Here is an 18167-nt window from a genome sequence, read left to right on the forward strand (position 1 = left end):
ACTCATAGGTAACACTATAGACAGCTCAGCATGGAACTGGAATTTGGGGATAAAACAGGTGGAAAATCAGTAATGATTGCAAAGTGTTTTTGTTTGCTTTTTTGTTTTTAAGAAATTATATAAAGCTGAGACCCTTTTGAAAAATGCTCTCATGGCTATTTTCAGCTAATTTAACAGATGTGTGTACTAGCCATGGCGCAACATTGGTTATCAAACAACAATTCGGGATAATTAAGCTTTTTGGTTCTCTGAGAGAGATTTTGGTTCATAAAACAGGCTTCTAGTACAGTTTTAGGAGTAACATTTCCAGTACCACTGCAGAGGGTCTGGATGTCCTGTAGGTCCCATGTCATATCTGCTAGCTGTATGTAAAAGGGTTGCATACACAAACTCATACACCTATATGTTCTCAGTGTTTTTCTAGATAGGATTAACTAAAATCCCTAGTTCCCTATTGATCTCAGAAAGCTCTGGACCCCAGAGAGTATTACAATACAAAAGAGGGGGTATATGTGATTTTTATGTGCTTCTAAGGTTAACTAGTGAATCACGTGAAGAATATCTGGATCCCATTCTGAATATAAATCTTGTGTTTGATACCTAGGATTTTTTGGATTTAACCTCTTGGGAAGGAAAGGACTGAAGAGGTCTTCAGATGTCTTCTTATTCTTATAGGTGGAGTAAATGCTGACAAAATGAGGCACTGTTTGTACCGTACTGCAAAGAATTAATTTGGGAATGTGCATATTGCAGAGAAGGCTGGAGGAGAGCAAAATAGTCTTGAGTTTTGTTTTTGAGAAGCTGACTGGGTACTTCATTTGATTAAGAATCTTTAAAAAACCCTAGTATTGCATAGCTTGAGGAAACAATGTAGCATAGTTCTTCAATGGTGAAAAATAACAAAGTATTTCTATTCTGTGCCAAATGCAAGTAATCCACCACAATTATGCTAATCACTGCCCTGAAAACAAATTGATACAGCTGTTGAGCGACTGGGGAAGATGATGACATATTTCTTTCTTTTTCAAAAGAAAAAAATAAAATGCTTTTGCCAGCAGGAAGCCAAACTGCTTGTAGAAATGTCTTAGAACTGTAAATCACTGTTTGATTCTGAAGGTAAATGTGTTTGTTTGTATATGTGAATGTAAAATACATTTTTCTTGAATTGCATGCCAATTTAGACCCAGATATCTGGTATTCTACATTTTACAGCAGTATTTTGTTTTTATTTTCTATTGACATTATGCACAAAATACATACATACGACATTTTTCTATTAAATCTTATAATACAGAAGGTGAAAGTATCTAAAATACTCTTTCTACAAGGTTCATTATCAAAAAAAGATATTTTATTTCATCTCTACTGCTTTGCATTCTCTTGTTCTTTCTGAAGGAAAAAGACAAAGAAAGGGAACACAACACAAATGTGGCAATTATCCACTACTTGAATAAGAGTTCAGAATTATTTGTGTGTAGGTAAAACTAGTCAGGTCAAGCAAAATTCAGATTCAGTCTGTTTTCAGGCATCATAGTCACCACTTTTTCCTGAACAGGTATGAACTTACACTATTTTATTTTCCACCTGGTTGCAGCTGCATTGATAGTGATGGAGATTTGCCCATTTGTGCTCACAGCGTGAACATGGATTTAAACCTTACACAACTATTCACAGAATCCTAGCAAAACCAGCTTCAATTTTTATATTTTCATATGAATGTAGCAAATAACTGACAAAATTTGGTGCTTAGTTGTAATCTTAAAAATCTGTTATTTTTTGTTAGTGTAAGAAATTAGTAATGTATAACCAAATGCCTATTCAAATTGTGTTTCGGCTTTCCATCGTGGAAACAAAGCTCTTTTATCTGGAACTAAATAATGCATTTAATTCAAATGTAATTTGCAGTCAGTAGAGTTAATTGTACTGAAATATTGTGTTGCTTCTATCAGTTGAGGCTTTGTGCTTTGCTTCAGAGGTACGTAGGTGATATTTCTTATGCTGTGTCATATTACTGGCATTACTTTTGTGGGTAGTCATATGTCATGAATTTGGTTTATAAAGATGAGACAAAAGTCCTTGTAAATTACCTATGAATAATGAGCAATCTGTTACTCTGAATTACAGTCTACTCTTTCTTAAAAATAATGTCACCAAAATAGGATATTAGATTAGAAGACAAGTATTTGCACTGGTTTTTAGACAGCCTTTGAAATCAATATCTTTTGCATGTAAAGCTATATTGCCAGAGTCCTTGCAAAGAGCAAAACTTTGTCTTAATTATGAAATATTACTGAAGTGCCTCAAGAATTCCCTGATTTCATTGTAGCTATTCTAGTTTAATATTTTTCCATAAAAATACACAAAGTTTTATGTAAAACTCTAAAAACTAACTTTTTTTTTGCCATGCATCCCTCTAAAAAAGATACACACGTACATAGAATGACTGGAGATGTAAATCCAAGGAAACAATAGAAAGAGCTTCTGCTTATAGCGCATTAGTTGGCAAATGAAGCATACCTATTTTGTAATGAGAGGTGTAACAGCAAATAAATTTCCATAGTTAATTTCCAATTAAAGTTACCTGTTAATTTGTACTGTATAGAATACACTTGCACAATATTTATAGATTACCAACTCAAAGAATAAAAAAGAGGGCTTTTTTTAAAGCAGAAGTTATCTCCATGCCCAGATTTGCTTTTAAGAAGCCGATCTGAATGCTGTCTCAACTCATGTAATGGCATTCCTGGCCTTTATTTGGGGAAATTAAGTTATCCGTACTTATGAAATTCATGTTATACTGATCCAAGTACTGTAGCCCTGTTGATTTTAGAGAAATGAAAAAAAAAACAATCCTCTTAAATTCAAGACTTTTGACAGAATTATCAAGTTCTGTTAGCATAGTTTTTAAAATTGGGAAACCTATAAATATATAAAAAAGTTCTAAATAAGTTTTTCTGTTCTCAAGTGCATGCTAATTAAAATCACATCACAGCATAAACAGATAATAAAAAACCTTTAATATAGCTACAATTCAGTTTTCAAAAGATTTATTTCAAATGCTATATTTCTATGTCACTTTAGCTTTGAAAATGAAAGCTATACTTGGGGAATCATAATTCTTTTATTTTTCAGTTGAATGATAGTTGATTGGCTTGTTTCAATGACATTTTATTGTAAGAAGTGTCTGATACTGAATTCTTGTAAGAAAATAAAAAAGACAACACATCAATTGGAAGACTATTGTTTGTTAGCAAAAATATTAATGTGAATATTGTTTCTAGTGATTATAATATGGCAATTGTGAATGAAAAATACTTCTTACTGCACATGTCCCAGTCTTTTCAATACATTTACTTTTAAATAAAATAGTAGTTTATCTGGGTGACAGTGTTACATATTGTTTTTTGTTTTGTTTTGTGTCTGTATAACAGGTGTTACTTTTGTACTATGAGGGTGACTGAACACTTGCATAGGTTGCCCAGACATGTTGTGGAGTCTCTCTTCTTGGAGATACCCACCAGGCATCTGGACATGGTCCAGGGCAACAACTTTTAGACATCCTTGATTAAGCAGAGGGGTTTGACAAGATGATCTCCAGAGGTCCCTTCCAAACAATTTAAGATCCTGTGATCTTCTTTTAAGAGCAATTCAACTTTTCTTCCTATGGATTTAAAATAACAATATGTCGCTTTCATTTTCATTACCTGGAAATATTAGAAAGGAGAGTAAAACAAAGAAACAAACCAACAAAAATTTATATTACAAGCTTGTATAATGATGATCAGTCATTGAAAAGTTAAATGATGGATGATAGAAACTGAGCATCTGTTGTTACTCCAGTTCTGTTTAAAGGAGGGTGGTTGCAAGAAATACACTTTATTTGTCCAAATGAAGTGGAAGTAAATATTTCAAAGGATACTGATATAACCATTATTTTAGATTTTTCATTAAGCATTAGTGAAACACAACTAATTAGGTAAAATGGTGTGGGAATATAATACAAAGTTCAACCAATGGCAGAACTAGAATCAATTTTTAATAAACTAGGAAGCCATCACAACTGAAAACAAAAGTATAAACAGTGAGGTAATAAGCTACATAAGGGCACAAGGAATTCAGATCTGTTATTCTCAGGATAAACTGCAAATTAATTTGAAGGCAGAATTAATTGAAGAACGCATATCTGAAAGATAAAGCTTTGATGGTAGTGTAGAAACTAAGCAACCTGAGTTTATTAATTTACAAAGCAAAAGTTTTCAATAGATGAACTTGAAAAAGAAAATAAATATGTTAGAATTTCCCCTATGGAAATTGGAGCTGCGACAGAGCAATCACAGCCATAACACTAAAAAAATTACTGTCTTGACAGCTTCATTGCTTTTTAGAGTGGGGACATTTCAGTGCTTTTAAATACTAGCACAGTATGAGAGCAACAGGGTTCTGAGCTTGTTAACTTTGAAATATTACTACAGTGTAAGTTAATTTTTAAAAAGAAGTTAAAGAGTTATCATAACTTTTATGCTTCTTATGATTATGATATTCTGGATTGAAATATTGGACTTTTTTTCCTTCTCTCCAAATGACCTATAGTTTAAAAAAAATTTGGGTTCATTTGATGCTGATTTTTTAATTAAAAATTATCTCATGGACAATCTGATTTAAATCTTTAGCTGTTTTGTTTTTTTGTTTTTTTTACCTATGGCTGCTTATGGTTTAGCATTTGAAATGTTTATGCAGGAAATAAACAAAATCAGAAAAGAAAATGAAATAACTCAGAGTTACTGGTAGCATAAACCTTCATGTTGAAATACGAAAAATGTCATCAATATTGCCAGAATATGACAACAGTACTTATGGTTTTTAGTATCACCAGTGTAGATCTGATGTATAGAAATACAACTATTTTGGTACAAAATTTAGCAAAGATAACATGCATGGTTGTCTTGTGTATATAGGAAACAATATTAAACTCCAAAAAGAAAGTAGTTAGCAACTTGCCAAGGTGGTGGCTGTATAATCCCTTTGGGGGGCAGAATTCAAGGATAGTAGCAGCTGTCTAAACAAAGACAAAAAGAATATTTGATTTTCTTGTTCTATGAATCAGTAAAAATACTGCTAATAAAACATAGGTGCACTTTCCCAACACTTTAAAAATACATAATTATATACAGCAGCAAGCAAGACCTTTAGATAATGGATCTTTCTTTATCATGCCAAAGAAGGCATTATGAAAGGAATTATTTTGAAGAATAAAAGTATAAGTCAAATCAGACAGGAATTACTGACATAACTCCAATATGAAGTAGAATAATCTTCTCCTCTGTGAAAGGGATTTAATTGTCTGCCCTGACCTCCATCTGTTCTATTAATTGACTGCTTTAGTTTGTGGTAGATATTTTTGGTTGGTTTTATGCTTTATTAGTGGGATTTCTTAAGATGATATAATAGTAGCACACAGGAAGCTGTAACTCCTGCCATGTGACAAGGTATATTTTTTCCAATCCTGACCTAAATCAGTTGACTGAAAGCAGAAACAAATAGATCAGTTCTTCCTAGTTAATTCAGAAGCTGCAAATTGTCTACTATTCTATTGTTTCTGCAATATCATCCCATATGGATATGACAAAAAAACCAAGCCAAACCAAAACAGAAATCCTTTCCAAAATAAATGAAATAAATTCCCTTTACAAAATTTAAATCAACTTGACATTGATTGAATTGATGGCATGTATTTTATGCATATATCTTACATATATGTATAAAGAGAAAAAGAAACTTGAAACAAATGACCAGGGAGAAGAAAAGGTCTGCAGGAAAGAATTATGATTTGGAGAAAAGAAGAAACAAGTGATATGCACTCTCTGAGAAAGATTTGAGAATTACACAGGGGACCATCTAATGTGCAGGCCATGTGCAAAATAGGAAAATGACGGAGGAGGAGTACAAGAATAAGACGGGTCTTGGAAAGGTAACGGAACATAGTGTTTTGTTATGAAATCGTATTGTTAAAAACTATTTGTCCTCTTTGTGAAAGGTTCTAGTGTATTTGCTTGCCTTCCCCTGTTCACTTTTTTCAACTGTGAGCAGATATTTATACCATGTATGAATCTACAGTGCAGTTAGTGTGAGTATAGTTGTATGTATCTGCTAAATGTCAAAGAAATCTGTGAAAAATCGTATGATTCATTTCTGTATCCCCTTGAAATTTTGAAAGTAACCATGTAGTTTTGCAGTCCTATGAAAACAGGTGGAAAGTGCTAAATATTATTATAATGATAATGTTACATGGGTCCTGTTAGCCATTCATAAATGGTACTTATTGCATCAAAAATGTCAGGGAAAACATGTTTTCTGTCAAGCTGAGAGACAGAAGCAATATAAACATACATTTCTAAAATTATACTGTTTTCCCACAAACATATTGGTTCTGTCAGTACATACTAATGTTAGGTGTAGGTGGTCAAAATGAATGGATAACAGTGTTCACAGAGATGTATTTTTGCTTTGAGGAAAATACCATGCACCAGAGTTTTCAAGAAAGCACAGAGATGGCTGTGCTGGTAATAATAATAATAATAATAATAATAACAATAATAATAATAATAATAAATAGAAGGAAGATAAAAATAACTGAATGGTAGGTGACAAAATAGCTGAAAGTTTATTATAAAGTCTGTATAATCAATTCCTTAACAATGGATGCTGGATCATCTTTAATCAGCCAACAGCAGTACTAATCAGAGAACAGACAAAAGCTATTAAAAACTCAAAGCAGTATATACTTTTCTTGATTTTAGTAATGAGAACTTGGTTTGTGTATGAAACAGGAAAATGATGAGTTTCTAAACTTTGTGTATCATGGTTATAGAGTTAATTCTGTTTGTATTGGTAAAAGGTGAGAGAAGGAATCATCTTCCTGTACTTCAGCTATCGGACAGTTAGCTGGCTAATCTAGGCTAATGACTTGGACTCCTTAAGCATAATCTTCAGGATGTTTTCATGGTGACTGGCTTCAACTGATTTTGAATGTCAAATACCTGTGTTACAGTAGGAAAAACTGCTGCCTGAAGTGTATGCTTCCAGTGTAGATAGAATATCTGACTTTTTCACACAGTTAGTGACATGAACATGAACTATAGCGTTGTGTCCTAAGTCAAGGAGGTACCTTTTTGTTGTGCTAAGTAAAGATGGAAACTTCAATAATGGGAATGGCAAGGTGAACAGGAAGAGAAATTACAATTTCTGCATTTGTTGTTGGCTTCCCTTTTCTATTCGGATACCAGTTTTACATACTACAAAGCAAATACAATATTGCGGTGGGTTGACCCTGGTTGGATGCCATGTACCCACTGAAGTTGCTCTACCAACAAACCCGCTCCAGCTTGGGCCCCTCTCTCCACAGATCCACAAGTCCTGTCAGGAACATTTTCTCATTCTTCTCTCCACCTGCAGTTACACAGCACTTTTCCCCCTTCTTAATTCTGTTATCTCAGAGGTGCTACCACCATCGCTGATGGGCTCGGCCTTGGCCAGTGGTGGGTCCATCGTGGAGCTGGCTGGTATTGACTCTATTGGACATGAGAGAAGCTTCTAGCAGCTTCTCATAGAAACCATTCCTGTCACCCCCCAGCTACCAAAACCCTGTCACCCAAACCCAACAGATGTATGTTACATTAGAGTTCTGAAAAGCCTTTGATGCAAGAAAATATAATTAACTAAGTGTGAGATGACTTTGAAGTAATGTGTGTAGTAGAATGATAAGGGCTATCATGCAGACAATTTTGAGAAATTTAGTTTATTTTTCTCACCTAAGAGAAAATAATTCACTTAGTAATTCTGAGATTTCTTTTGGAGTTTTTAAAAGACCATTAAAGATGATCTGATTTTTATCACTTGGGAAGGGTGGGGTTGGAAACAGAGGACTTTTTTAACTGAATAGAAAATTCCCTACAAAGCACTTGATTTTTCTACATTTCACTTTTTCCATCCGAGCCTAGCTTTCTGTTCTTTTCCTGCTGCCGTTTTGGCAACAAATAGTTAAAGTTGAAAAAATAGTGATTAAAAAAAAAAACAACCCAAACCCCAAGTAACTGAAATCAAGACATCCTTGTCAAGCTTGCATGGGTATGGAATTATTCTTTGTATTGTATCTTCTTTCTACTTTATGTAACAATTTTAGAACTTGCATTTCCAAAGGGATGGAATTTCAGAAGTCTGTTTCTTAGGTTTCTAGATTTTGTTGTTGGATTTTGCTTAATGATTATTCAGCTTTTAGTGTTGTTTTAGGAAATAATCCCAATTTTGCTGTTATTCTTGTTGTGTACTTCCTCTCATATCACAGGTTTGTCAACATATCTGATGTCAGGTGGCAGCCATATTACATTTATTTTCTGGGGGAATATAAACTTTATTTTATTCCCCATTTTCTATATTTAAGCAAAAAATGTACACTACATAAAAACAGGCATAGTAAACATCAGACTGCAGACATCCATTGAGGAAAGGTATGTCTGGTTCTGATCCTGAGGCTATGTTTCTTAATAAATAAAGTGGTTCAGGTTCTGTTCTCTGCCCCTGAGACCACATAGCACGGCACAGCTTTCAGCTCTGTAGTGAAGATCTGGTTTACCTAAACAAAAAGGAAGGAGATCTACCTTTTTTGTACTGTCTGTTGAGAACTTCCAGCCTGTCCTTCTCCCTGGTTTGCCTCTGCATTGTCTGGAAGGTGATGCAGCTACAAAGTATGAGTTCTGTGGCAGGACAATGCTAGGGCCCATGCTCTAGCCCTGTTTAGTTTACTGCTTAGACCTAGATTCCAGTGCTTACTTCACTGGTGTAAAAACAGAGATCAGGATCCATAACAGAACTTCCTTATGTTAATATTCTGCTTAGCTTTTAGGGGTCCACAGTATGTGATTCACAATTCCTAGGACATTTGTCAACTAGAAAGTTGAGAATTTCACACTTCATTATTAATTGAGCATAGACAGGTTATTAAGCAGAGTATATGAGACAGACCCTTTTCTAAATGGGATCTTTAGCTCAACGGTTGGTAGGCAAAGAAAAAGGCTGCAGGTAACATAGGAATGATTTCCTTGTTACTGTCTTCTAAAATCTATTGAGTGATTCTGGTGATCCTATTCTTTATAATGTTTTATGGAGATTTGTCTTGCTGAGATAAGCTCTCTATCCTCTTAAATATAAGGGTCTCATGATAGCATTTAGCTGGAGAAAGCCCACTAAGATAAGAGGAAAGCAACACAGGGACAGAAGTTAGGGGATGTTCTTTCCTTCTGCTGGTGAAGTTGTACACTTTCTAGCAAAGAAAGAAAATATAAGGAGAAGTTGGAAAAGGTTTAATGATGTGACAGCATAATAAAGATAATTCTCAGTCCCAATTTGTATTTTGTTAAATGACTGTCCTATAAACTGCATAAGGCTTGCTTGAAAGTAGACAATACCTATCTGGGGGAGTTTTTGCTTGATGGGTCTGCAAAGTTACAGTTTTCTCACAGTCCAAGGGTGAGAATCTCAGAGCAAAAGTCTTTCAGTTTAGAAATGACAATGTGAAAGCAATCCTCATAGCCATTCCAATCTTTGAAATCTAACGTTTGTAACCTCAAAGAGGGGAGGTGTGGGTGTAGACTTCTTCAGGTTAATGAGGGTAGTGACTCAACTCTCCCTTTTCCAGGATGAGTGCATAATTGTGACATTATCATATGAATGAAGGCAGTATCAGCACCTTGGAGCTGAACTAGGCAATGCAATGAAAACATCATGCTTGTTTCTCCCATGTAATTAAGTTCTAGGAATCTGTATAATAGAGCAGCAACTGTTGTTTGGTTTTTTTTTGGCCATATAATGGGATGGGAATGCTACATGCCCAGTTGGTTTAAGTTGCTTTTCCCACTCTGCTTCTGGTTATGGTAACATTTGTAATGCTTCCTTCTCTTAGACTGGAAAAACAACAGGAAGATATCAAATTCTAAACATTAAAAAGCCTCGAGAGATCAAATTGCCTAACAATCAGTCCCTGAGACAGTTTCTCAGATGGTTCAGACAAGAGTTTTCTTCCATCACTGAGGAAGGCATACCATAGGGTTAATGGCAAAGACGGAGGAATGAGGACTGTGAATTTCCCAGTTTAATATTTAGACAGAGACTTATAGATTCCCTTAAGAATTTCCTTTTTAGTCATTTGACCTTAATTAACTGAAAAAAGTTAAGCCCATTCCATGTTAGAAAGGTTTATTTTATATGTGTTGCAGCAGTGATGAGTAAGAAGCTTTGATATTTTTTAAGGTTTATTCACATTATAAAGGACTACTGTACAAACCTAAAATAATACCTATAAAATAGTGATTTTTATATGTATGTTTTCATTGTTATATATCCATAAATTATTTTTTTCACTCCAGACGTAACAAATTTTGCTCTACAGGAACTCAAGGCTGAACATCTTCTTTCAGATCATAATCTTTGCTTTTGGAGTAATATATCTGAATTTAAGAAAACAGAGGTGCAGAAAAGAAAAAAGAGAGACCCAGAGAGTGTTACATTTCTTTTACAAGGTCATATCAGAAGTAAAAGCTGGAAATTAAATCAGCAGTTTTACTAGACTGTACTGAAGAAAATTTTTTGTACATTTCCCTAAAATATGTACTTGGAAGAGTAGTATCTTCTTAAGACTTTGGAGTCACAATTAGACAATGACTATAAATGTATCTTCTGATCACTGTGCATGGTCATATTTTAGGCATTGGACTCTTTCTGAACAGAAAAGACTTAGTACCTTTTCAGACCACTTTGCAATCAAAGTTAATTGCTGCCTTATTATTTGAGAGTGTGTCATGAACTCGCTTGAATTCAAACTTCAGACTTTTGAATGGCTGTGGTGTCTATTCAGCCATAAGAATCTTGAATTCATACCATGAATGGTCAAATTTTATTCTGAGTAGAACACACTTCTATTTTTGGGATAGTTAGTAATTTAAAGTTTATTTTTTAAACAGTTTATGCCAAGTTTCTTACTTCCTAATATTCATAGCTCATGTTTATTTGCAATCTTCATCAATTTATATCAAGAAGTAGAAAGTAGAAAGTATAATGAAAACTATCTTACCACTGAAAATTGTCCATGCTTTTTAGGTACAATGCCAATTGAAATTAGCGTTCAAAAGTCAGTGAGATAAGTGCAACCGTCTTAACTGAACATTTCCAGTAAGTCTTGGGTCCTCCTGGCCATAATGTGTGGTACAGGGGTTTTTTGGTTGGGTGGTTTTCTTTGTTTGTTTGTTTATCATGCAGGAAAAAAATCAGGGAAACCGTATCTATGATTGTTCAATAACAGCTTTTTATAATTAGATCTAAACACCTGATTTTTTACAGAGTGCTTAAGGAGTGAGGTGTTCGTTTGTTTGTTTTCTTGAAAAGGATTGATCATCACATGTTTTCTTTCACTCTGCTTGCTTTTCAAATGGTTTTCATTATTGAGAGAGCTGCAGCTTTGAAAAACAATTTAGGGACAACACAGCCTTTTCTTACAATCCCATTGTCATTTTTGATAGTGTATGGGAACTGATAAATTCATAACAAGAGAGGTAGCTGGAGGCAATAAGCAATGATACAAAGTAAATGTGTGTCCGTTCCCTGAAAAGTAGATGGTGATTGTATTTTCTAAGCTGAGGGTTTTACGGACCTTGTCCAAAGAGAGACTTATTAGAGAAATTCATAGGAGGGTAAACACAACACATTGTTTAAAAAAAAAAAAAAAAAAAAAAAAAGGTTAATTTAACATTTGTATATTATTTGTATTGTTTTTCAGGATTTCCATAATTTACAAAAATAATATAAATGATCCACCTTTGTCTTCAGTTATTTCTAACCATAAACAAAGGACGAGCTTCAAGGTTCATAATGATGTTTCTAAAGTTGACATTCGTTTTCACTTTAAGAAAGGATACATCATAGTTCTTAAATTTGTATTACTGATATTTTAGTTTCTTTTAATTTCTAATTTTTAAATCTTCAAGAGTTAATTAATAAGAGATATGTTAGAATGTGGTGTAAAAGACAAATGACGGTATTCTGATTCACTAAAAGTCCCTCTTACCCGCTGAATTGCTGTGACTGAACAGCAAGGTACTACCACAGAAATCATACTGACATGTAACTTGGTTAACCTATTAATAATGTAAATATGTTGTTCAGATACTCATCCCTACTGAAGTTTACAATGTTAAATTAGGGTTATTATAAGTCCATTTTTAAAATAATGATTTAATAATATGCTGTTGAAATTATTCTTTATGGTAAAACGCTTACAAAAAACCCCAACAAAATAAACATATAACTTCAATTAGGAAAAATAATTTCTCACAAGATTCTGCTTCATGTTATTTATTTTTGTTCTGATGGCTAGTTAATGTGTTAATGCACTTATCACTGTCTACTGTTTCTGTCTTTGCACTGGTTGGCAAAGACTGCAGGTCTGTTATAGGTCAGACAGCGGGGCTGAGAGAGCTAGCAGTATTCTGGGTGTTAGCCAAGAGGATGTTTCTTTATAGATTCAAGATTCTTAAAATCTAAATGTCTATGTGTGCATGAGTCAGAAATGCAAACTTGATGTACATGATCCTGATAAGGCAGGGAAATTAAAGCAGATTTTCTGAGTAGATATAATACCCACAAAGCTAACTTTTGTTGGTCTTATTTCCTAGATAAGGAATCAGATAGCAAATTCAGTTCCAGGTCAATGATGAATGTTTCCCTTTTCCTGTCCTTTCACACCATTCAAAATGATGGCATATAACTAGGTATTTGATCCAAAGACACCCTGTAATTAGTGTGGATAAATATTATTTACTAAACCACATTTTTGACAGTTGTATATTATCTTTAGTATGTTTATCAGCTGAGGATTTCCACGTTTCTGCATGCTGTCATTTTTCATTCTCTCCATGTTGGTAATGTCTTGACTCTTGTCTGTCATTCCACTTGTCTTTCTTGTTTTGTCTCCTCTTTTCCTTTTGTGTTTGCCCACACAAATTATTTTCTTTCTCTATCCATTTTTCATCATCTAGATCACTGTCCTTCCTTCAATTTTGTCATTTTTCTCAGTGCTTGATTCCACATTTCCTTTTCCTGTGATGTTATTACAAACTTCTGCAGTGTGGATGCCAAGACAATAGGATCTGCTGCTCCTCCCTGAGCACAGATTAAATCCTCAGTTGGATACAACTGGAAAATCTGCTTTGTGCTGCATGGTCAGAAAAGTATACCAAAGCCAGGATGGGAGAGAGCATGACAAAACACTACTCAAAATCAATTTCCTGCTACTGACTTCTGTTGTTAAAGGAGGTAGCAGTAATCAGAAGGGAAGGTGGTGTTTGAGGAGGAATTTTGCTTGACTGATATCTGGCTGACCACTTTGAGTGTCAGGGAGCATCTGGAGTGGGGCTGCCCACAGTGCAGGACAGGACATCCTCCTAAAACACCCCGTTGAGGCGGGGCTGGGGACAGGGACAGGACCCTGCCACTGACCAATGTTCATCAGGCCAGTCAGGGTGAGGAGTCAGGTCTGAGTTTGACTGGGCCAAGATCTGGACTGGGCCTGGGTCTGAGCATAGGACTCCTTGGAGCATAGCTCGGGCAGAGACCAATGACCCTGAGCTGGGTTGAAATTGGGTTCCATGGCCCTGAGCAGGGTGGGGAGAGGTCCCAGATGGGACTTGGCAGGGCCTGCAAGAGCTGGTGGTGCCTTCAGGGACACGGCACTTAGAGCTGTTACTGATTTGTCCTGCAGAAATTATGCTTAAGTTGCAAGTATTTTGGAGGCAGCATCTGAGCCTCTTATTTACCAGTGAAAATGTCAATAGAGATTTTGTTCACCAGAAATGAAATGTATCTGGCCTCTGGTGTTCAGCTGTTTAAAAAATTTTGCAGTACGAGTGCTAAAATAAAGTCATCGAAGAATTTCAGGAGTTTTCTATCTTTACTTCAGATTCTTTTTCTTGCCTAAAAGAATCAGCATAGATGTCTCCTGTGGTTATTTTTGGGTTGTCTGTGGTTGTTGTTATTTGTTTGTTTGTTTTTATTTGGAATCACCATCAATAGCTACTTACCTTGTATTTTTTCTGCTCTTGAAAACTGATTCTATATCTTCACGATACAGAGTCCTGACTGAAAACAAGACCTGGTAGTCCACTTGTATATGTTTTATATATAAATGTGTGTTCATCCTATCAAATGTAAAGTATCAGTATCAGTTTCCTATAATAAGGATTTTTTAGTTGTGGAATTACTTTCCATTTTTTTGTTCAGGTAGAAGAATATAAGTATTAACAAGTGTTGTGTGTTTATTTTTACTGCTTGCACTGGTTAGCATATATAAATATATAATTGACTTCTATTTCATTATAAATTAACAGAATTGTTGTATGACTTCCCTTCTGTCTAAAAATTAAAAGTAGAAGCATACAAGAAGATAGCGTTACATAGTTGTAACCCTATCTAGGCCAAATCTGAATTTTGAGAGATTGTATCACATTTTTTTTTTTCTTTTCAGTTTCCATTGTTCCTTTTTGTCAGACATAGAACAAAGAAAACAGATATGAAAACCAACAACTTTGTATCAAATTTTGGCTGTTCTCATACTTGCTTTGAACTAATGTAGTGCTAATATATTAGCTGGAATTTCTGAATTAGATGGAGGTAAATTAAACTGTCATAAAGAAGAGTATACCTGTGAAAAATATTTATATATATAATTCATATCATAACAAAGAGAAATTGTCAAATACAGCAAAACATTTAATGAGTGTTTGCTGTGGGAGTGCAAATATGCTTAAAAGGGAGATGCTGTTTATTTAGAGCAGAAAATGCCCTGGAGATAGCTCTTAAATGTGATACCCTTCCTGAAAGCAGCAATGTTTGGGCTATGGTTTGGTTTGGTTTGGAAGCATACACAGGAGCAGAAATGTTTGGCTTGCAGTATAAACTCTGACAAGTTTGTGGCTTCAATATTCAGTTTTCTTATCTTACATATCTTTGGAAACATAGTTAACCACAGTGCCTGGAGTCCATAAAACATTTGTGGGCCTTGGCATGAAAGTAGTGTGTGAATTTAATTGTTTTGTTTGGGTTTTCTTTTTAGATTTATGACAATATTAATGTGTCCATTGATTTGTATTTCTTGTTTTCTCTTGGCTGCAGGCTGACTGAGTGGTCTGAACTTCACTGGAAGGAACCATTTCACTGGGGAAGTGGAATAACTGTGGTATCTCCCTGTGCTACTTGCTGTAAAGTGCCATGCATTGCCAGGATTAAGCCAATGCTGAAGTCTGGAATGGGCCTTATGGGCAAACACTCCCTTGTTTCTTCTGACATCAGGATTTGTCTATGACCAGTCAGCTGAGGCACCTACCACACATCAGGTTTTGTTTTTTTGCTTCCTTAAAAAGGTTACGACTTCCATCACTTCATCTCCTTTGACTACATTTTATTGTATTAGTTTTCATTTTCCTTGACTGATTAATTTTCTCCTGGCTGTGGAAAAAGGAGCCCTGCTGATGTTGATTTAAATAATGTCGAAACCAATGGGACTCCTATGGCTGCCTTTGATCTTCACTCCAGTGTGTGTCATGTTGAATTCTAACTTCCTCCTGTGGATAACTGCACTGGCTATAAGATTTACTCTCATCGATGGCCAAGCACAATATCCAGTGGTTACCACAAATTACGGCAAAATACGTGGTTTAAGAACACCTTTGCCCAATGAGATCCTTGGTCCAGTGGAGCAGTACCTGGGTGTTCCTTATGCCTCTCCTCCAACTGGGGAAAGGCGATTTCAGCCCCCAGAGCCACCATCATCTTGGACAGGTGTCCGCAACGCCACACAGTTTGCTGCTGTCTGCCCTCAGTACCTGGATGAGAGGTCACTGCTCAACGACATGTTGCCGGTCTGGTTTACAGCCAATCTGGATACTGTGGTGACATATGTTCAAGATCAAAATGAAGACTGCCTGTATTTGAACATCTATGTGCCCACAGAGGATGGTAAGTACACTTAAGGACCACTGTGCAGCGCACTCACCAGTTCTGCACATGAACAGTAGCCAGGTCTTTAAAGCCTCTTGCTCAGTTTCCTCCATGTTTTATCTGTGGAAATGGATCATGCCTCTGAACATTCATTATAAGTAATACTTTGTAGATTAAACATGCTTGCATGAATTCTCTTCCATGTTTCAGTGTAACACCAAACTGCAATTTCATTTGGAAACAGGGGCTAGGGAGCATAAGCCAGCCTTAAGTTTAGGTCTGAACTACAGCTGAGCATCATTCACAAGAGAGGAAAGGGGAAATAAACATTAACCAAAAGTAACATATTTATTTTCCCATGTATGAATGGTGGAAATACTGCCACATACTCATTTTTAAAGGGGAACTTCCCTAATCTTATTTTCTTTATAATAGAAAGTTGTTATAATAGTTTAGTGTGTAGTTTTTTTTCCAGGTTTTTTACCTATGGAACTTTTCAGTCCAACTTTTTTCTTCTTCATTCACTAAATTTAAAATGAATTAAACATGATTTTATTACTCAGAGCTGAACTGAGACATTAAGTTTTCATCTGTTTTCTGCAATCTTCTCTCAAGAGGGCTGCTTTAAACTGCCTTACATAGATGAAAAGGACAAACACAATTGGTAACACAACTCTCTGAATGTTTTCATGAACTTGATCTTAAACATTCTAGCTTTATGGCATACTGAATATGGCTTTTATGGATCTGAAAGATTTTGCTTCCTACAGATAAGAAGAACTGTCTTCATCAGGCCCTGCATGACTAAAGTTTATTCTATATCGCAAGCAAATAAAAAAATATACTGGCAATTATATTTAATATTGTGCTAAAAGCCAGTTCTTTCAGCCACCTAGAATGTAGTTACCAATGCATAATGTGACAGATTTCTCGCAGATATGCAAATCCCTTCATGTTAGCTGGGGGTTTGATTTGCATAACCAAGGCATTGTTGTTTGTCAGTAACCATACTCTAAATATGCAAATGTTGTACTTTGATTATTATAATCCTTCTGCCTTGATTGGTTTCTTTACTGAGAATTTCTAAGCTGTTTGCCAGTAATAAGCAAACCACCTTCTCTTCCTGTTCTCATCAGCTGAAGCAAAAACCTGAAAGCTAAAAATAAAGGAGAAGGTTTGGGAGTACTGGGAGCTCTGCAAACATAAATACTGCCAAGCTGCTTAAATGAAAAGTGCTCTGAAAGAAAAGCTGTATGTATGTTGCTCTGTGTGTGCATGTGTGAGTGTGTGTGGACAAAGAAGCAGATCTTTTCACTGAGTTATTTTCCTCTTCCAGTCTCGCTGCACTGCATCTCACTCCTTGGATAATAACACAGATAATTCTTTCCCAGATTTCCTTGTGGTCTGGATTTTATCCTGCAGCTTTTAATTAGTCAATAGGACAAGTTTGCCCTAGAAAGCATTTCATGTTAAGATTTGATTTGTTCTCATGAAAGGAATATCAGATCTGCTAACTCAGTTTTATTTTAAAGCCCACTGTTAATAAATTCATATATTTCTCCAATCTAGTAATAAGAAGTTCCATCCATTAATTATGGAAGAGAGGAAATTAGACATAGAAAAATACATACAAATGTCTAGGAAAAGTATATTTGATATTAAATGGAGAATAATAAAGTACTGTGTGCTGAATGACTAACAAACTATAAAATTCCTCATCTTGCTTGTAATAGCTAATGATATTTGCTTTTAGATTAAAAATAGAAAGGACTGATAAATTTAATTTTACCTATTGTAGACCTTTTTTTCCACTTAATTCAACAAAAGAAGTGTGCGTTTTACTCTTCCTCCTGGTTTTAGATATTTTTTTTTTTTACACTAAATAGAATGTAAATTGAGCCTATTTTCTTTTATATATCCTCTTCAAAAAATAAACCCATGCATTACAAAGTATATAGATGAATAATGAGAGACAAGTTTGGTGTCACTGACGAGGTTAAAGAAAATTGTTCCAGTATAATATGACAAGCATTTTTAGCAGGTTCCAATGGGGAACAAGAAACTTAAAAATGAATACACAGAATACATGATGTTTTAATTGTATGCTGTATATCTTGTCATTAGTTAAA

General features: G+C 35.0%; 1 protein-coding gene across 2 annotated transcripts in view; it reads left to right on the forward strand.

Annotated features, from left to right (window-relative positions):
• The window catches only part of NLGN4X (neuroligin 4 X-linked), a 182501-nt gene that overhangs the window by 36783 nt on the left and 127551 nt on the right, over positions 1–18167 (forward strand). For both annotated transcript variants that reach the window (XM_065074099.1, XM_065074104.1), the window contains exon 3: positions 15214–16056. In XM_065074099.1, the coding sequence (XP_064930171.1) occupies positions 15585–16056 (472 nt within the window). In that variant the 5' untranslated portion in view covers positions 15214–15584. The remainder of the gene's footprint in view (positions 1–15213; positions 16057–18167) is intronic.

This window comes from Columba livia, chromosome 1 (genome assembly GCF_036013475.1).
Source record: "Columba livia isolate bColLiv1 breed racing homer chromosome 1, bColLiv1.pat.W.v2, whole genome shotgun sequence".
Classification (NCBI taxonomy): Eukaryota; Metazoa; Chordata; class Aves; order Columbiformes; family Columbidae; genus Columba; species Columba livia.